General features: G+C 39.9%; 1 protein-coding gene and 1 long non-coding RNA gene across 12 annotated transcripts in view; one reads left to right on the forward strand and one right to left on the reverse strand.

The window, feature by feature from the left end:
• The window catches only part of LOC148778713 (uncharacterized), a 98684-nt gene extending 94930 nt beyond the window's left edge, over positions 1 to 3754 (reverse strand). For all 8 annotated transcript variants that reach the window (XR_016037374.1, XR_016037373.1, XR_016037375.1 and 5 more), the window contains exons 1-2: positions 3582 to 3754; positions 2662 to 2794 (exon numbers count right to left, since the gene is read on the reverse strand). This is a non-coding gene — a long non-coding RNA (uncharacterized LOC148778713). The remainder of the gene's footprint in view (positions 1 to 2661; positions 2795 to 3581) is intronic.
• Positions 3376 to 21702, forward strand: part of C1H21orf91 (chromosome 1 C21orf91 homolog) — a 33257-nt gene continuing 14930 nt past the window's right edge. The window contains exons 1-2 of one of the 4 annotated variants that reach the window (XM_055421947.2): positions 3376 to 3621; positions 4827 to 4960. In XM_055421947.2, the coding sequence (XP_055277922.2) occupies positions 4834 to 4960 (127 nt within the window). In that variant the 5' untranslated portion in view covers positions 3376 to 3621; positions 4827 to 4833. Of the gene's footprint in view, positions 3622 to 3817; positions 3936 to 3963; positions 4473 to 4826; positions 4961 to 21702 lie in introns of those variants that run through there. The other 3 variants (XM_055421936.2, XM_055421929.2, XM_055421922.2) reach the window with 3 other exon arrangements.

The following is a 21702-nucleotide window of genomic DNA, read 5'->3' on the forward strand; positions in this document are numbered from 1 at the left end:
TGGATTACTGAAAAAGCAGGAGAGTTCCAGAAAAACATCTATTTCTGCTTTATTGACTATGCCAAAGCCTCTGACTGTGTTCCGTTCAGTTCAGCTCAGCTGCTCAGCTGTGTCCGACTCTTAGCGAACCCATTGACCGCAGCACACCAGGCCTCTCTCTGTCCATCACCAACTCCCAGAGTTTACCCGAACTCATGTCCATTGAGTCAGTGATGCCATCCAACCAACAACTGAACTGAACCGAACTGAACTGACAATCTTTACAACTACTGGAACTCATAGGAAAGTAATAATTTGAGTTTTATACAACCAGAGAATAGAAACTTTATTGGAAGACCTGTGACATACAATAGAAGGCTTAAGCCACTCCTTAAGAAGAGAACTAGAAATTCTTATAACAATCTAGACGCTTACAAAGTTTAACAAGCTACTAGAGTAACAGCCTCCCAAAACAAAGCCGAATACTCTTTCAAAACCTGGATATTCAAATGTATTCATTTTATAATGCTGTCATAACAAATTGACACAAATTTAATGGCTTAAAATAATCCAATTTACTATCTCTAAATTCCATAGGTAAGAAGTCCAGGTACAATGGAATTCTAACCCTCTAGTACCTTACAAGGCTAAAATCAAGACATCAGACAGGTACTGAATTGAACATCTAAATCCATTCAGTTTTTTGGCTGAAGTTTTAGGACTGAAGTCTCATTTCCTAGCTGGCTGTCTGCTGAGGTCTGGTCTTTTTTTTTTTTTTTTTAATGGGAGTATAATTACTTTACAACGTCTTTAATTTCTGCCATACAACAATGTGAATCAGCCATAAATATACATTTATTCCTCTCCTGCTTAAGCCTCCCTCCCATCCCCATACCACTCTGCATCCCACCCTCCTAGGTCATCACAGAGCACAGGGCTGAATGGATAAACAAATTGTGGAATATTATTCAGCAACAAAAAGGAACTCCTATTACAAAACACCACCATGAATCTCAAAAATACGCTGAATAAGGCAATCACAAAAGAATACATACCATTTATTTTCACATATATAAAGTTCTAGAGCAGGCAAACCATATCTTTAGAGATATAAATTATACCAAATGGGGAAGGGGGTTTGGCTGAGAAGGGGCATAGAGAATTTCAAGGTTGTGGAAATGTTCTATATCTTGATGGGGGTGGTGAACATGCTGTTGTATACATTTGGCAAAACTCAGGGACTGTACTTTCAAAATGGGAAAGTTTTATTTCCGTAAGTTAAACCCCGAAGTGTAGACTTTTAAAAATAATTTTAAAATAAAAAACAAGGTAAAAGTTTTAAGGAGAAGTAGATAGACAAAATGCTACAGAAAGAGAGAGAACACTGAGAAATGAAATAACTCCAATATAAGAAAATTGTTACTGATTTTACAAAACACTTCATTGAAAAAACTGAATAGAACCCGAGATGTAAGACATTTCAGCCATATTTACATAAAATGTGAAATTCAAACAGGCAACACAAAGACTTTTCTATTTCAATCTGTTGTTCAGTCAGTTAAGTTATGGCTCACTCACTCGAGAACCCATGGACTTCAGCCCACTGGGCTCCTCTGTCCATAGGATTTCCCAGGCAAGAATACCAGAGTGGGTGGCCAGGGATCCAACCAAGGGATCCAGCCCGAGGCTGCTGCATAGGCAGGCAGATTCTTTACACTTAACCACCTGGAAGGCCCTTCTGTTTCTATTCAGTTCAGTTCAGCTCAGTTGCTCGGTCATGTCCCACTCTTTGCAACCCCATGAATCACTTCATGCCAGGCCTCCCTGTCCATCACCAATTCCAGGAGTTAACCCAAACTCATGTCCATCGAGTCGGTGATGCCATCCAGCCATCTCATCCTCTGTCATCCCCTTCTCCTCTTGCCTCCAATCCCTCCCAGCATCAGGGTCTTTTCCAGTGAGTCAACTCGTCGCATGAGGTGGCCAAAGTATTGGAATTTCAGCTTCATATCACTCCTTCCAATGAACACCCAGGACTGATCTCCTTTAGAATGGACTGGTTGTATCTCCTTGCAGTCCAAGGGACTCTCAAGAGTCTTCTCCAGCACCACAGTTCAAAAGCATCAATTCTTCAGCGCTCAGCCTTCTTCACGGTCCAACTCTCACACCCATACATGACCACGGGAAAAACCATAGCCTTGACTAGACGGACCTCTGTTGACAAAGTAATGTCTCTACTTTTTAATATGCTATCTAGGTTGGTCATAACTTTCCTTCCAAGGAGTAAGTGTCTTTTAATTTCATGGCTGCAACCAGCATCTGCAGTGATTTTGGAGCCCCAAAAAATAAAGTCTGACATTGTTTCCCCTGTTTCCCCCTCTATTTGTCATGAAGTGATGGGACCAGATGCCATGATCTTAGTTTTGTGAATGTTGAGCTTTAAGCCAACTTTTTCACTCTCCTCTTTCACTTTCATCAAGAGGCTTTTTAGTTCCTCTTCACTTTCTGCCATCAGATTCTCATGTGTACAGTAATCACCTCAGGGTTTTGTGAAAAGCAGGTTCAGATTCAGGATGTCTTGGGTGAGACTTTATATTCTACGTTTCTAACAAGATCAGTCAGTTCAGTTGCTCAGTCGTGTCTGACTTTGCGACTCCGTGGACTGCAGCATGCCAGGCTTACCTGTCCATCACCAACTCTCCGAGCTCGCTCAAACTGATGTCCATCCAGTCGGTGATGTCATCCAACCATCTCATCCTCTGTAGTCCCCTTCTCCTTCTAACAAGATACCAGGCCAATATTGCTGACTCACCGCCTATACTTCAAGTAGCAAAAACACAGATCACTTTTCTGGGGCACTGATAGTTTACATTAACTGCCAGTTTGGTCTAGAAGTTCCCAAGTTCTACGGAATCCATTCCTACCACCAGTCACCTGTAGACTGACAACCTAGTCCCGTCTATGTAAACAGTACAGGTGTTTATGATGTTCTGGAAAATAACAGCTAAATTTCCCACCTCTGTTTCTAACCAACAGATAATCTGGATTAGTCATTTTTAGGAGGCAAAATAAGAACTCTTCTGGTTTACCTTCTCTAAGCTGTTGTGAGTCTTACAATAGAAAATGTAAGTCAAAGTGTTATATGAATCATAACCTTAAAAGAAAGGACGTCAAACAGAAAGCAAAGTGGCCAAAAGAGATCTTGAGTACCTCAGTTTTCTAAAGGGGCGGAACCTAAAATAAGAGGTGGGGCTCCGGGATTATCCTCGTGGGCGTGTTAGGAATGCGCCATATTACAGGGGAGGGGCGCCCCATTTCTACAACAATCTTAAAAAATAAACCTTCTGGATTTGAAATTACCCCGAAATGACGAAAACTTGAAACACAAACTTTTCTCCCATTAAACTCGTCAACCGGAACCTAACGCAAAGTTCAGCGATCCTCCTTTGCCTCGGTCTAGCGATTTCACCCGAAGTTCTCCCCGCGTATCTCTGGCCCTGGCCCCCAGCCTCGTCACTGCGGCCCACGCGGCCCCCGCCCGGAGGCAGTAGTTTCCCCTACGCTAAAGGGGGCGGGTGTAACGGACTCCTCCATCGACTTGCCTCGAGGAGGGGCGTGTGAGGAGCCACCTTCCACCGAACGGTGAGAGAGCCGGGCCCGGAGACGCGGGATCGGGAGGAGATCCGAGCCGAGGCCGCGGCGTCGGTGCAGCCGGGGAGCGGCGGGGGCCGGCGGCCGCCCATCGAGCGCGCGGCCTCGCCCTCCGCGCCGCGCCACCGCCCTCTCCTCAGAGCCCGGGGAGGATGGCACCGGCGGCAGGGGGCGGGGCCCGTCAGGGGGCGGGGCCCGGGAGGGGCGGGGCCCGCGCGGCTGGCGGCTGGCGGCTCGGCTGCGGCCGGAAACAATAGTGAGGAGCCCGAGCCGCGCGGATCGGCGGCGGCGCGCGAACCCGGACGGTAAAGCTCCCGCTCCCCCTGGTCCCCGACCCCGCGGTCGCGCCGCCCTCGCCCTCTGAGCCCCGCGGCCCCCGTCTGTGTTGCGCGCGGGGCGCCCCGACGGACGCGCGGGGAGAAGGACGCGGCACCCTGAGGGGCGGCCGCGCGCCCCCAAACGCCGGAGGCCGGGCGGGAACCAGGCTCTCCGAAGCGTCGAGTCCGGACGGAGCGGCTGCTGGGAGGAAGGCGCGGGGCGCGGAGAGGCGACGCCCCCGCCGGCCTGGCTCTCTGCGATCCCCCCGCCCGCGGCGGGCTTGGCCATCCCGGCTCCGCCGGCCGTGCCCGAGCCGCTGCCCGACCTTCCGTGCGGTGCCGGCGCCGCGGCCGGACGCCCTCCCTAGTGCTCACTGTTTCCACGTGCCTTTTGCCTGCCGCGGACCGGGAACAGCAGACCTCGCTGCGCCGAGCTGGCGAGACGCATCTGAGGCTCCCACAGTGAAGTAAGGAGAGCGCTGTCCCGAGCGCGTCGCGCGTCCTCCCTTCAGCAGCGTGAAGGAGGTGGGCAGACCCCGGTCGCTGAACAGGCCGCGCTGCTCAGCTCTTTCTGCGCCTGGTCGGGGATGGAAGCCCTCTAGAATACCCGAAAATTGCTCTTCATCAGCTCCCCTCAACTAAATACAACACAAGACCAAAAAAGGCGCTTGGGCATAGTGTCACTTGCGGCTGGACTTTTTAAGTTTTACTAGCTTTGTGTCCTTGCACAGTAAAAGTGTTTGTGTGGCGATGCTTCTTTCGTGAGGCTGTTGCGTTAGATAAACTGAAAAGCATCCTTCTCTTTCCTAGAAGTTCCTCCTATTGCCGTGATGACAACTTCTTGAAATTGTGTAACTTTGTTTTTCTGTTTCTTAACAGGGGCACTATGAACGAAGAGGAGCAGTTTGTAAGCATTGATTTGAATGATGACAACATCTGCAGTGTTTGTAAACTTGGAACAGACAAAGAAACACTCTCCTTCTGCCACGTTTGTTTTGAGCTAAATATTGACGGTAAGGACACAGGATAGATTCATTTTATGCCGTGAACTTTACAGAACTACTTCATGCTGAACTCTAGTTATAAGGTAAAACTAAAGTTTCTTGAATGATTGTAAATTGTGTCAAGTGGAAATCTGTTAAAGATAAGCGTTTCTGGAAACGAAACTGAAGGTAGCACAGCTATGAATTTAAGAGAAACTTTTATTTTTGACTCCCAAAACATTAACTCAGTTTTACTTATTGAGTATTGACTGCTAAACTTTTCTGTTTTGAGAGCTTATTGAGTTGTCAGATTTTAACAGATCTGTGTGCTTTGTATTAATATTGAGAACTAACATACCAAACATTTACATTGATAGGCAAATATGATTTTGTTGTTTTGGCTGTACCATGCTAGTACATAATTGAGGTGAGCTGTAATTTTTCTCTCCAGTGCTCTTATTATCTGAAGCACATTTTTAAATTTTTCGATAACTTTTCAATGATCACACACACCTTTAATAATTTTTAAACTAAAAAGGATTTTAAAATTTCTCAGTAGTATCTCTAATAGTACACAAATGAGTTCTCCAAATACTTTTTTTTTAATCTCTGTTATTAAAATATTTAGGTTGATGCACAGCTAATGTGTCTGTGGGTATGAGTAGTTTGCCTATGTTTCTCTTGATGTTACGTTGATAAATTCTGATTTTTTCAAATATTTATGTCACCCAAAAAAGGATCTTAATATTCTGATAATAAGTTTGCCTGCCATTTGAATTTTGAATTGTAACATACCAGTAGAGAGATTTTTGTTAGACCTTTAATTTTTATTCTTTACTGGTTCTGTTTATTAAGTAGGAGATAACAAATGTTCTTCCCATTTGAAAAAAAAATAGGATTATCTACCTTGAGATTCCTCTTAAGACTTGTTTTTCAGAAATTGTTGTAGGCACCAAATTAATATATTTAGATACTCTGTAGTAAAAGTCAAAATTAAAACTATAAATAGACTATTAAAAACATGTAGAGTTAATTATATGGCATTCATTTTCCATTTAAGATATTGGTTGTGACAGTTTTGCCATTGTACTCTCGGAAGTGTAGTTGTTAAACATGATAATCTATGGAAGAACATGGATTTCCTGTGGATTGCATAAAATGCATAAAACAATATTGGCTCTGTATATTCTTTTTCATTGTAAATTTTGGTTCTAGATGGACAGAGACATTGGAAATGACTCAGACCAAAGTTGTGTTTACATTGAGGAAAACTGACAACCAGGTAGTGGGACTGTTCAGGGTTGCTGTAGTGGTGATAGCAAGCTGTTGTTTCGTGCCAGGCTTTGCACTAAGCACCTTATGTGGATTATGTTATTCAACTCAAAATAGCTCTGTGATGGCTACTATTAACCATTTTAAAGTTGATGGAGCCTAACCTTCAAGATCTGGAAACTGCACTTTGAAGTTGCTCAGAAATGAATGACAGTGCTCAACTACAGAAGCCTGACAATCTAGTTCTAGTATATGTCCTTTTAATTCCATTGATCTACTGTCAATAGTTATTTTAGTTGATGGGGTAATATTAGAAACCTATTTTCCTGAATCCTAATTGCTGTCCTTGATATTTGGCCAGCCAGCTTTTCCTAGCCAGTGTTTCCTGCTACATTACCATTAGTGGTGTTCATGCTGTGATAAGATTTTTCTGAAGAAACCTAAATTTTCATATTTGCTTTTCTAGTTTTTATTTTTTTTTTTTTGTCTTTTAACTGATTCTTCATCGCTGTATAGAGAATATACAGATATTTCTTAGGTACCATCCTTATAAATATTTCATCTCTGATAAATCTATCTCAGCGTATAAGCTTGTCATAAGCCCTACATTGTTGAAATATAGTTATCTTTAACTTAAAAGACAAAAATAATTCTCAATTTGAATTCGAACTGTTTCCCTTTATGTTCTGCATACACTCAAGGTTTTATATTTTTAATGCCAATTAAACTTTCCTAGGGAAGATTACTTTAGAATTAAATTTTCTTCTCAACTTATCTGAAGTCAATTCTTATGTGTCACAAATATAATACATTTCATATTTAACACAATGATGAGCTTCTGCATTTTAATATGAGATTTTTTTATTAATCTTAGAAATCTTAGGGGAAAAGAAGGGAAATTAGAACCCTGAATCCCACAAAATTTCAATTTTTATATCAGTATACAGGTTTTTAAAAGTCAATGAAAAAAAAGGTGAAACAAGTTATATTCTTTCTTTATGTCAGTAAACCTTTTAAAATGTTTTGAACATTTTTGTCCCCTACAAAATTCTAAGCACAGTACCAATCAATAAACGTTAGATAAGTAAGTGGGACTTTAAAAGTATGACATTTAACTTTCCTCCTTTTGGTATAACCTTTCTGTAGTGTGGTAATGTTGCTCTCACTTGGTTTCTTAGCTTTCTGACTGCCAAGTTTGCTCTAAAGCCTTCTATTCATCTTTCATCTAAGAGGCTAGTTAAAAATTTTCTTGGGATTTTTTGAGTCCACAGATTCATAGTAAACAAAAATATTAATATCTTACACCTTCTGGATTGTAGCTTATGTCAAATCAAAACTAGCCTAATCAAATGTTGCTTGCATAAAATAAAAATTAAGCTAATCAGATTTTTAAAACTGTGCATACATATATTTATAAATGAAAATGAAAGAAGAAAGAAAACTAATCTTTAGGAAAGTTTTCATATTCAGAGCATGGCTCTAAGTTGCCTTTTTTTCTGTGTCTTTGCAGTACCTACAAAGAAATGAGCACCTACATTTTATATAGTTTCAAACCAGAGGTGATATACTTTAAGAACCTAAGAAATACACTTTAAGGAAATTGATTTGGGCAAGGGGTGGGGAGGGGCACATAATTCACCATTGGAATTACTTGTCTACTTCTAGGAGTAGGAGAAAAATGCATAAACTTCTGAATACTTATGACCTATCCTTGGCGCCAAGACACTTATAAACATTTTATGCATGTATAATCAAAGACACTAATGTGCATCGTAGTTCATGGTACTCAAATCTTTCTAAAGTTCTTTACTGACTACCATTCCCTAGGGTATTAAGGCTGGGAAGAAGGTAGCCCAGCATAGTCAGGAGCCACTCATGAAACTCAGCTGTGATATAGCACAGTCAGAAATGAAACTAAAGATGCGGGGTGGGGGAGATCCAGGGCTACAGTCTGTTACTTCATAGTATCAGTTTTCATTTTGTGCCAAAATACTGTGCGAATAATTAGTATGTTTGTGTATGTATGTGTTAGTCATTCAGTCATATCTGACTCTGTATGACCCCATGGACTAACCCGCCAGGCTCCTCTGTCTATGAGATTCTCCAGGCAAGAATACTGGAGTGGGTAGCCATTCCCTTCAGGTGTTCACCCTGACCAAGGATCAAACCCAGGTCTCCTGCATTGCAGGCAGATTTTTTACTGTCCAAGCCTCCAGGGAAACACTAGTATTGTTACCTTCCTCCTCTAATAATAGACTTCCTTTTTATTCAGTAAAGAAGGGCTTTTTATAAGACAGATCAATTCCTCTTACGCCAAAGTTTTCAGTGTGCGTTGATCTTGCTAGTTGATTAAGTAAGCATTTCAAATAATTACTAGTCCATCCTAGACTGTTAAATCCACCTCAGACTTCATTCTCCCCTAATTGGTTGAACCTTCTGGGAACTTTTTTAGAAACAGACCCAAATTCAGATCCTTAGTAATCTTTCCAGCAAGAAGTCTATACATGTTTTCTCTTAGTTAAGGCACTGGTGAACCCATTGCTCACTTTCAATCTCATTTTTCCTTGATTCTCTGAGTCTTTGACCAAAACATTGTTCCATGGCCAGTAGTCATGGAGCAGTTTGAATATCATATTAAATCCCTGATTTAGCTTGGAAGTCAGGACTGGTGATTAACTAGTCAAAGCCTGTCGACAGCCCTTCCCTTTGTCTTGCTTCTAACACGTCAGCATCTTTCCACTGGAGTAAAGGCCCACCACTTTACCTGTGATAGGGAGGCTGTGTGTTGCTAACTCCATCTGGCACTAACCTCTTTCTCTTGCTTCACTTAATGACAAACAACATGCCTTGCTATTAGCTAAAAGAGCACTTTTAAATATAAAGCCTGATGTGACTTTTAAATTTAGCTGTCTTTATACTTAGAAGTACAGATGAAGAATTAATTTTTTAACTGCCTTTTAATATCACTTTAAATAAATTTGAACACTTTTAAAATGGCTCTAACAGTAAAACCTCTTTATTTGGACAGGAGTGAGGAGGGGTGGAAGTGAAATTGTCGGTTTCATTGGTGATAACTTTATGGACTGTTTCTTTAAAAAGATAAAGCTAGGCTAAGCTACATCTAGTACGCTAACAAGCCATATCTGAGGAGCCAGGTTCCAGATTCTTTTCCCTGTCCTAATTTTATGATGGCTTTGTTTTAGTTACTCCTAATTCTTTCTCTTTTTAACTTCAAACTTTCTAATTCTGAACTTTAAGATGAATTTAAAATTGAGATCATACATGAATTTTGGTTGGAAAGATATACCCATTAGAAATTAAATTAGTATTAAATATTTCTATACCCATTAAAAGTATGTAACAGAAAATCCAAATAATAATGATGAAATAATATGGAATGGATATTTACATATCTCATAGTAAAAGAAATTGAATCTAGAGTCTGTGTGGTAGCTCCATGATCAGAAAGACTCAAGCTGCTTTTGTTTTATTAATCCACTTTCTATAACACATATTTGCCATCATCAGTTAACTCATGAGCCAGGATGGCTGCTGGAACACCAGCCATTGCTTCCTTATTCTCAGACAGAATAGATTGGGCATCTGACAAAAGGTACATAGTAGCCTTCTCTCCTGAATCTATAAAGGAGCTTTTCCTAAAGTCCTCCTTAACAATTTGTTATACATTCCACTGCCCTTTCAAGAGAAGCTGCTCCAGATAAAATCAGTATTTTACAAAGAAAGGGCCAAAAGACATTGAGTGTCCACCTAACAAGATCAGCCATGGAGAGGCCTTTCTAGTAATTGAAGATTACCATGTTGAAAGCAAACTCTTTGAGCTACGACTCAGACCAACAAGTAAAGCTCCGGTGATTCTTCTAACCCAGGAGTTTGAAATGGAATGGATGTTTACAAAGGAAGCATTGAATTCTGAGGATAGGCATACAGCCAGATCTCATATGAACTTGTTGCAAAAAAGGTATGAGAATTTTCAAGTTTCTGACCCATCTTAGGACATAAAATATAATGGTTAATGCTACTGCTCATTATACTTATGTTAGATATTATAAACTTAGGAAAACTGCCTGCTTTCTCCCAGCCTCTCTTCTTGATAGACTAACATGGTAATTCCATCTTCCTCACACCTTTCCAGTTCAGTTCAGTTGCTCAGTCATGTCTGACTCTTTGCGACCCCATAGACCGCAGCACACCAGGCCTTCTTGTCCATCATCAACTCCCGGAGTTTACTCAGACTCATGTCCATTGAATTGGTGATGACATCCAACCATCTCATCCTCTGTCGTTCCCCTCTCCTCCCACATTCAGTCTTTCCCAGCATCAGGATCTTTTCAAATGAGTCAGCTCTTCCCATCAGGTGCCAAAAGTGTTGGGAGTTTCAGCATCAGTCCTTCCAATAAATATTCAGGACAGATTTCCTTTCGAATGGACTGGATGGATCTGCGTGCAGTCCAAAGGACTCTCAAGAGTCTTCTCCAGCACCACAGTTCAAAAGCATCAATTCTTCAGCACTCAGCTTTCCTTATACTCCAACTCTCACATCCATACATGGCTACTGGGAAAACCATAGCTTTTGGACCTTTGTTGGCAAAGTAATGTCTCGGCTTTTTAATATGCTTTCTTGGTTGATCATAGCTTTTCTCCCAAGGAATAAGTGTCTTTTAATTTCACGGCTGCAGTCACCATCTGCAGTGATTTTGAAGACAAAAAAAATCAGTCAGTTTCCATTGTTTCCCCATCTATTTCCCATGAAGTGATGGGACCAGATGCCATGATCTTAGTTTTCTGAATGTTGACTTTTGAGCCACTTTTTCACTCTCCTGTTTAACTTTCATCAAGAGACTCCTTAGTTCTTCTTCACTTTCTGTCATAAGAGTAGTGTTGTCTGCATATCTGAGGTTATTGATATTTCTCCTGGCAATCTTGATTCCAGCTTGTGCTTCCTCCAGCCCAGCATTCCTCATGATGTACTCTGCATATAAGTTAAATAAGCAGGGTGACAATATACAGCCTTGACATAATTTGGAACCAGTCGGTTGTTGCATGTCTAGTTCTAACTGTTGCATGTCCAGTTCTAACTGTTGCTTCCTGACCTGCATACAGGTTTCTCAAGAGGCAAGTCAGGTGGTCTGGTGTTCCCATCTCTTTCAGAATTTTCCACAGTTTATTGTGATCCACACAGTCAAAGGATTTGGCATAGGCAATGAAGCAGAAATAGATGTTTTTCTGGAACTCTCTTGCTTTTTCCATGATCCAGCGGATGTTGGCAATTTGATCTCTGGTTCCTCTGCTTTTTCTAACACCAACTTGAACATCTGGAATTTCACAGTTCACATACTATTGAAGCCTGGCTTGGAGAATTTTGAGCATGACTTTACTAGCGTGTGAGATGAGTGCAATTGTGCAGTAGTTTGAGTATTCTTTGGCATTGCCTTTCTTTGGGATTGGAATGAAAACTGATCTTTTCCAATCCTGTGGCCACTTCTGAATTTTCCAAATTTGCTGGCATATTGAGTGCAACACTTGCACAGCATCATCTTTCAGGATTTGAAGTAGCTCGGCTGGAATTCCATCACCTCCACTTGCTTTGTTCGTAGTGATGCTTCCTAAGGCCCACTTGACTTTTCAATCCAGGATGTCTGGCTCTAGGTGAGTGATCACACAGTTGTGATTATCTGGGTCATGAAAATCTTTTTTGTATAGTTCATCTGTGTATTCTTGCCATCTTTTCTTAATATCTTCTGCTTCTTTTAGATCCATTACCATTTCTGTCCTTTATTGAGCCCATCTTTGATTGAGATGTTCCCTTGGTGTCTCCAATTTTCTTTCACCTTTCCAGGGAAGATTGCTTTTCTACAGCTGGGTACATCTGCCACTGCTCCCCTTCTGCTCCATGTGGGCCCTGGACTCAGACCTGGCCTTGAATCTTGACTCTGCCACTTACTAGTTGGGTTTTCTTAGCAAGATACGTAAGTTCATTGTGTCATACTGGTTCTCAGATGTTACCAGGAAGAGCAGTTTTGTGTTTTCATTTCTTAATCTTGAAATTGTTGTGCCAGAATCTTAATTCAGAAGGCTGAACTCCAGTTTTTGCCATTTGTTCCAAGAATACTTGGCAATATAAGCAGTGGTGCTCAGATTTATTTGTTTGCTCTTGATACTCAGAATGAAGCTGCAGAGTGCTTCTCCCCACCCCTAAACTACACATCTGTATATGCAACTAATCTGTAGACGTCCTCACATGTAGAGCCCATAAGTACTTCAAACTGCATGTCTAAAGGTAAAGTATTATCCTATATTATGTATATTTCTTTCCAAATTAATGAATAAATCAGTAAACAAATGCCCCTCCATCCCTGCAGCAAAAAATATTGGGGTCGGAAGTGAACTATGGAAAAGGTGAAGACATACATGCCTGGCTGAAATACTTGAGAGGTGGTGCCACAGCAAAAACCTGCCTGCCCTAATTTTTTAAAAATTATTAATACTTCTCAAAGCAGCCTTCCCTGCCCCCCAGCACCACTGTCAACCCCCATGTTCTTTTCCTCATAGCATTCTTTTCTTCATGGCACTTGCTATAATTTGTTCCTGTAACTATTGGTTTGTTTCTTTGTGCTCCCCCTCCTCCATTTCTAGCTCCGTAAGGACTTGAGTTTGAGCCTCCTTTATTTCAGTTCAGTTCAGTTCAGTTGCTCAGTCGTGTCCGACTCTCCGCGACCCCATGAATCACAGCACGCCAGGCCTCCCTGTCCATCACCAACTTCCGGAGTTTACTCAAACTCATGTCCACAGAGTCGGTGATGCCATCCAGCCATCTCATTCTCAGTCGTCCCCCTCTCCTCCCGCCCCCAACCTTTCCCAGCATCATAGTCTTTTCCAGTGAGTCAACTCGTCGCATGAGGTGGCCAAAGTATTGCAGTTTCAGCTTTAGCATCAGTCCTTCCAATGAACACCCAGGATCGATCTCCCTTAGAATGGACTGGTTGGATCTCCTTGCGGTACAAGGGACTCTCAAGAGTCTTCTCCAACACCACAGTTCAAAAGCATCAATAATTAGCAGTAGCATGAGGATTGGCCAGAAGTTATGAATGAGTATTTGAAATATTTGATTGATGAGTGAATTAGCCTAAAGGAGAATGTAGAAGACTGTCTTTTTTTTCTGTTTTTCCCTTAATCTTGCCCACAGTGAAACTCTTCTGCTATTTTTCTGCCCTTCCACAGAATTGTCTGAGATCTTTCTAGAGTCTCCTAAAAGTTTTGTGACTGTTACTAATAGAACTTTGTATTATATTCAAAAGAAAAATGTAGCAAATAATATTAACAATGATATCCAGTTATTTTTTTTTGCAGTCAAGAGGATAGAAAACAGTATTTTTTCTCCACAGAGCAAGGAGTCCTAAACAGGACTATGCTTAGAGTGGGAGTTTCTACATTCATTTACATGCTGCAAATCTTATTATTCTGAACACCTCCGCAGAGTGGTGTATGCTCATGGTGATGACCCCTTCAAGGTGTTTGATGATCTAGAGTGCTTGTTAAGTCTGTGATAAAAGTATGCTCTTTAAATCAGTGATTTAAAGTTGAAAACAAACAGTATACTACCCAGCGTGTCTTATTAATAGAAGCATCATTATTATAAATAAAGAATTTGTTACAATAGATAAAAATGAGATTCTGATTCAGATTCATAATTCATTTCCACCCAGTGTGTTGGCAGAGATGAAAAGAAATGTTTTATGAGTTATCCAGAAATAAATTAAATCTAGATTGGAAATCTAGTTGTTAGGTCAAAATTATCTATTCTCAGGAAAGGGATACACTTTTCAGGATTGAAATAATTTTATAATAACTGTTACTAGAAAGCTGATAAAGAGAAATCAGCTGCCCAGAAATAATTTTCCTGTTGCATACAAAATAATACTGCCTGTGAAGAAAGAAGACAAAGAGGTAAATTTCTCTACTCAGGAAGAGATGAAATAATGACTCTACTTGGGAGAAGCTAGTCCAACTGTCAAATACTTAAGGGATTTACACTTTTAGGTAAGTGACTTATCTGAATAATAGGTATTTATCAGCTATTCTGTGTTTCACATGCATTATTTCATTCTTAATACAGCTATGTGAGATAGGTGCCAGTTTATCCCCATTTGATAAATGAGGGCCGTAAGGAGAGAGTCTGGGAAGCTAATCTAGAATCACACAGCTTGGAAGTCCAAACCTGATCCCAAAAGTCCAAGTGCCTAAATCATTTCTGCTTCCAATGAACTCTTAAGAAATCTCAGAGATACTAAATAACTTCTACACAAAGTTACAGGTGAATTACACCAATGTGATTGTTCAAGCCAGGAACAAAATTTGGGTCCCAAGGAGTGCTTTCTTTTTTAAAAGCTATTTCTACTTGTGATGCTGTTTAATTAGTACACATTTGGTGGAATATCCAAAAGTAGACATTTTCATGACCTAAGAGAGTAGGATGATACAGTCTCCATTTGGTTGTAATCTAAATAGTCTGTCAAGAAAATGTAGTCTTCACAGCGTATAGATTAGATCATCAGAGAAGAGAGAAGGACTGGGAAGAAGAGACACACAAATGACAGCCTTGCTGCCCAGAAGACACAAGGAGGCTGAGCTGTGGACTGACGTTTGCTACGGAATCATACGGGTGTCAGCTCATCATGAGGCAGTGTTCTGACACTGCTCTCCATCCTTCCAGCCATTCAAGTGACAGAGGCTAACATACTTAGCCTGATTAGTCTTCCTCTCAAGAGGGAATAGGTTCTGAGTAAGTGGAGGCAGGCAGTACGAACTAAAGGGAAATTATCAGCACCAGTCCTGGAATTGCACGCTATCTCCTTTGATAGGTGAGCCTGGAATACTTCCTAGAAAGAGAAGAAGCAGGTGGTAAGAAGCATAACTTTATATAGCACTTTAGATGTTCAAAGATACTTTTGCAGCATCTTAAATTTAATTTCTACCTTGTAAAGAATAGAAACACTAATTGTGAATTTCAAATAAGGTGTTAACATGGAAAATGTAACAAGTAATTGAAATCCAAGTGGCTAAGTAACATTGCAGAATTATCAAAATGCTGTCACTTTTATAGTTCTAGTTAGAATGAATTTAAATCATTCTAATCCAGTTTGGCACACCATCTATTAGGATTTTGATAAGGGGAATAAGCCCATTAAACACCGAGCCTTGGATTTATAGTTCGTAATAAGGGAAAACAGTGTCTGTTTACAAATAATTTTAAACTAGTGTATCTATTTCAGTTAGCTTTTTGGCATTACTCTCTCAACTGTGTAACACCAAGGCAAAATAATGGTTTGTGGCACCCATGAAAATCTGAATCTCAGAGTCAAAGCTATGTTCATAGAGATTTTTATACACATTCATTCAGTAAATATTAATTAAGCAACTGCTGTGTGCCAGCAATTGTTTGGTAGTAAGGATAATACAGTTAACAGGAATAAGTTATATGGTATATTAGAAGGCAATATGGAGTCACTTGCCTTTTATGAAGAATAAATTCAGTCGCCAGTATATTAAATTTACACTTAGTGTTCATTTCCTACATGAAATGGAGATTAAATTTAATAGTAAAAGCGCATTCCAACCACCAGAGTGCTATTCAAATACACTTGACTGACATCTTCAATATCTAAAACTCACGATAGCTGGTGAAATAATATCTGCCATGAATTTAGCGAATGATAATTGCTAGTCTGTTGTGAAAGCAGAGTTCACACATAGAGGAAGTCTGGTGGTATTAAAGTATCCTGCATAACCTTGACCATGTTACTTTGACTCGTTGGAATAATTTCAGTATGTCAACAATCAAGTTCAGTTCAATGTCAGTCAACATTTTGGCTGTATTTATACTACAAAGTAGAACAAATACAGTATAATAATTCCTATGTAATGTCTAAGACAGTTCTTAAGAAAACTTAGTTTTTGATTACCAGTGTATTTACTAACCAAATTAAATATCAGTCATAAGTATCTGAGGAAGGAAATTAAAATATCACAGCTCTCAGTCGAGACTAATTAAAGCATAATCTCATTTCATGTTTCTTGCACCCTGTCTCTCTTTTCTGCCACCCACTCTTCGTTTATTCTTGCCTTCGTTTGTTTGATTGTATACTGACACATCATCTTGCATACTTAACAGTTATCTTCTCCGTAACCTGACAGATTGACCGAAAAGATGATTAGAATGGCAGAAATGCTCCTGTCTCCCATATTTATAAGAAAAATAATCAAGGGAGAAAGCTTTCTTCTCTGTCCGTTAAGCTGTAGTTCTCGCAAGAGCAGTGTCCATTCAGTGCCTCCTCTGTCCTCCTCCCCACTTCCTCTTCAATGCCCCTGTAATTGGCCTCCTCTTTTGCTTTCACCAGTGACTTCCTAGCTGTCAACACAATAAATAGTTTCATGTCCTTACCATTTTCAAAATCTGACATTTAACATTTCCCTCTTTTGAAACGCTCAGCTCCCTGGGTTCTCTGTTAAAATAGCTCTGGCCTCTTATTTCTGCCCTCTTCTTTTTCTTTAGTTCATTACCTATTGCAGATCCCTGAAATACTGCTGTTTCATTGAATTCTATCCTTGTTTTTCTTTTCTTCTCATATTTCACTATCTCTTTCACTGCATGAGCTTCAGCCGTACCTTTGTAAGCTAATGGAACTCCATAAACATATCATAGGCCAATTTTCTTTTAAATGGCAGACCTATTTATCCAACCACCTTCTGGGCTTCTCCATTGAGACAGTCTACAGATGTCTTAGACCCTAGAAGACACTTGCTCCTTGGCAGAAAAGCAATGAGAGACCGAGATAGCGTATTAAAAAGCAGAGACGTTACTTTGCCTACAAAGGTCCATATAGTCAAAGCTATGGTTTTTCCAGTAGTCATGTATGGATGTGAGAGTTGAACTATAAAGAAAGCTGAGTGCTGAAGAACTTATGCTTTTGAACTGTGGTGTTGGAGAAGATTCTTGAGAGTCCCTTGTTCATCAAGGAGATCCAGCCAGTCAATCCTAAAGGAAATCAGCCTTGAATATTCATTGGAAAGACTGACAAAGCTAAAGCTCCAATGCTTTGGCCTCCTGATGCAAAGAGCCAACTCACTGGTAAAGATCCTGATGCTGGAAAAGACAGAGAGCAGATAGAGAAGGGGGCGACAGAGGATGAGATGGTTGGATGGCATCACTGACTCAATGGACATGAGTTTGAGCAAACTCCAGGAGATAGTGAAGGACAGGGAAGCCTGGCATGTTGCAGTTCATGGGATAGCAAAGAGTCAGAAATGACCGAGTGACTGAACAACACAGGTATCTTGAATTTAAGTTTCTCAGACTAAATTTTTCTCCTTATTTTCATATACACATGCGTTTTTGTTTCCTTCATCTTTGGTTCACATGGAATTCCAGGCCCAAAACCCCAGAGATTGTGTATCAGTGGATCTACAGTTGAGTTCCAGAATATGCATTTTAACAGGAATCTCAGCTGACTCTTACGCAGGTGGTCTCAAGACCAAACTTTGAAAAACTGCCCTGCGAATGAAGGGGAATGAAACTGGAATGAAAATTCCAGTTTCTTCAGGACTTTCCATGTAAAGTTGTGCAGTTGAGGTGGTGGGTTGTGGCTGAAATCTTAACTAAGCTCTGCATTTCAAGCTGTATGCCTTTATTCCTTCTTACAGTACCACCTCAAGACCCGCTTAGTCAGTTTATAGGCTTGACCCCCTTCCCCATCACTACCCCACACCCCTAGTTCTCTCAGTATCACCAGAAGGGTCTTTTAAAGTGCTAATCTGATATGCCATTAATTTCCTTAGAACTCCTCACTGATTCCTTACCATTTTCTTCTGGTTAGACTGTGTTAACTCCCTAACATGACACATGAGACATTTCATGACCAGGTATCTGTTTAACTGGCTACCTTCATTACCTCTTCAAAGGCACTCTACAAGCCAGTCATCCATGCCCACTGTCTCTCCCTTCGTCTAGTTTCTTCCATTTCTTTCTCACTTCCATACTTTGTTTATTTAGTTCCCTGTGTCTTAAACACCACTGACTTTGCCTTCCTCCTAGTATGCAACTGCCTAATGTGTATTGATATTAAATAGAGATGATAAATTACACTGTTGCCAGTGTTCACAGGGCCACTTCAAGGATCACAAAAAGATAGTAAGTGTAGGAGCTCTTTGGTAAATATATCAGCAGCATGTGGTGCAACTGTTCATGTTGATTTAAATTGAAATATAGAAGTGTTTTGTTTTCATGTCATCTGAAAAGATGAAAGTCTCCTGAAAAGATAATTCTGACTCATTTGTGTATTGAACAACTCTTCCATTGCCAAAATAATTCAGTGTTCTACATACACTGAAGTCTGACTTTATCCTCAGTTTTGGCTGCACTGGGTCTTGTTAGTCGCTTCATGCAACATGTGGGATCTAGTTTCCTGACCAGGGGTAGAACCTGAGCTCCCTGCATTGGGAGTGCAGAGTCTTAGCCCGTGGACCACTGGGGAAGTCCCTTGAGTTTACCTTTTTATGATTTTGTTTTCAGTAGATTTTTCTGCCCTAGCCACCATAATTTCCCTTATGTAGCAGCTGCCCGGCTGCCTCAGTGGTAAAAGAATCTGCCTGCCAAGCAGAAGACATGGGTTCAGTCCCTGGGAAGATCCCCTGGAGAAGAAAATGGTAACCCACTCCAGTATTCTTGCCTGGGAAATGCCCTGGACAGAGGAGCCTGGCCGGCTGTTGTCCATAGGGTCACAAAGGCTTGGACAAGACTGAGCAATTAAACAGCAACAACCAAAGCAACTGCCCAGCTAATCCTTTCCCCAGTTTCTTTCATCAATACGAATTATATTCATACGTCAGTGTCTTTTTCCCTCAGTTCCTTTGCAGTCTTTGGGTCTCCAACAAGGAGTTCCAGATAAAACTGCAGTGGTTATAATCTGACTTCGAAGGAGGGGAATCTTTGATTTGAAGGTTATCCTTTGCTAGATACATTGTTAGCCTAAGGAAATTTTCAACCTTAAAAATATTCAGAATATTGGGATATTTTAGGACTGTGTATCTTTTAGCATTCCAGTATTATAACTTTTTTGTTTTACTTAGTTCATTGGAACATACAGTATATACCTTAAAACCTAATTTGTCTTGCACTGAGACACACTGTTTTCTTTCCCAAACCAAAATATTTCTTTATAGGCTTTTTTAAAAATGTTTTAAATTTTCACTATTTAAATGATGAAAGATTTTCTTTCTCTCATTGAAATGAAATTTCTCTTTTTATCTTTTTATTTTCATTGAAAAAGCAAACTGTTACAGAAAAAATACAGGAAGCAGGAAGAATTTTAAGATGTATAATCCCACATATCTACCAATAATCTCTTAATATTTTTGGTGTTTTATAAATTATTTTCTGCAGTAGAGTATGCATGTATGCATGGTAAGTTGTGTTTAAAAATGAAATCAGGCTACCTATACCATTTATAACTGGTCTTTTAATTTATCAGAAACGTCTTAAATCAATGGATAAAAAAGGTTGCACTGCATTGAACTGTAATTTTTAGAACTTTGTTTCATCATGGAACGATTTTATTGGACACTAGCTCTCCAAACCCTTTCTGTAAATCAAAGTTTCTTTTACTCTAGAAATGCTGTGATTTAATTATAGTACATAGTCACAATCTTTCTTTTTTAACATTTTTCAGTATGATTCATCAGTTATTGCCTTTTTGAAAAATCTTTAGTTTGTTTAATCAAATGGTTGGTGAGTTGTAGTGATTGTTTCCCATCAGTTTTAATTTTAACCATTTATTACCTATAGTAGTAATTGAATTATAAATTACTTCAAATTCACTTGCTAGTAAATGTCTATTAGATACTGCTGTAAAGCATTATATAAGGAATAGTCAACTTGAATTTCAGGAATAATGATCAGATATATGCAAAGAAGTTGAGATACAAAACAGATGTTTTATAAATAGCTCCAGGACAGCTTTTGTTTTTCTTATTTGTAAGAAAATAAGGCAAAACCTTAACTAGGCAGAACAGCAGTTCAGGAGATAAAGGGCAGAGTTCACAGAGCTATCACATTTCTTACTTTTGAACCCATAAATTTCCTTTGTCATAATGGTTTATCCTTGTTCATCCATGTTATTATGAATGCCTTTTTTCTAGACTTACCTTTTGTTTAAGTAATGTGTATCTTTTTAACTTTGTCTATTTTGGGGAAAAATGGAATAAGTAGAGGGTTTACTTAGGTCAACGGGGTTATTTACTACAAGTTTTTATAACTTTTAATTCTTTGTGTCACTAACAATTATAATCTAAACAGTATTTTTAATGTGCTAGAAAATCAGTTTTAGCTTTTTATATTCTGTGCTACTGTGAGCTTAGTATCCTAAAGATAGATAACTTCCATTTGTATTCTTTTTCCAAATACCCTTGTACTTTATCAATTATCTGTAGACAAGCTACCCTGTCCAATTTGGTAACCTAGCCACAATGTAGTGATTTAAATTTAAGTTAATTAAAGTTAAAAGTAAGACCTTAGTTCCTTGGTCATGCTCGCTCCATTTTGCGTGCTTGGTCGCCACGTGAACCTAGTGGCCGTCATACTGTATATAGCACAGAATGGGGACACGCCCACTATCGCAGAGAGTTCTGTTGAACCTTTCTCATTGAAATAGGTAACTAAATTTGAGAGCAGAGTTGAGTGTAGATTGTTATTTTTTGTACCCAGTTAGTAATAAACAGTTGTTATGTAGGTGTGTTTCTCCAGTTTCCCAACTGTTATGATGAAAAAGTAAAATTCACTAAGAAAGGTTTTCTTTTTGATAAATTATTTGCCATTTATACATCCATCATTACAAGAATTCAGTTCTACTGTGGCTTCCTTGGTTATTTAAGGTTGAGGTTTATCTTTTAACATCAACCTTCTGAACTCTTTGCTGATTGAAATTTGCCCTTATAATTCATTTATTGGATTAAGCTGCTTTGACTAACTGCTCTTCGCACACACAAAACCTTTGGCATAAACATCTCCTAAACTGAAATATACTGTCCACAGACCACCTGTTGGTCTATCTTTCTTTAAGGCAATGATTCTCAAAATTTGGAAAAGCAAGTTGCTGAGCCCATCTGTGTATTGGCTTAGTACAGTTTCCAATAATTCCATCTGTTTCCAATGCAGTGATAAGCAGTTCCCTATTCCTTTAAACAGTATGTTGGGTATTTGAACATGACAGACTCTTAAGTGATGTGAGGGGGAGGGGAATGGAGCACCGTCAACCACAGAACCCACTGAGGCACAGAGGAGAACTGATTTCAAGAGGTAGAAGCCTGTCCTGTTGCGGATTCAAGGAAGTAGGTGCCCCAACTGTTCATCCTCACCTTCCCACCTTCAGGCCAGTCTGCCCTTCACTAGTAAGAGTGTAGACAGTCTGAGCGTCCTCCCACTGTATTCC

This window comes from Moschus berezovskii, chromosome 1, assembly GCF_049115385.1.
Source record: "Moschus berezovskii isolate FMDL1 chromosome 1, NW_MosBer_1.0, whole genome shotgun sequence".
Taxonomy (NCBI): Eukaryota; Metazoa; Chordata; class Mammalia; order Artiodactyla; family Moschidae; genus Moschus; species Moschus berezovskii.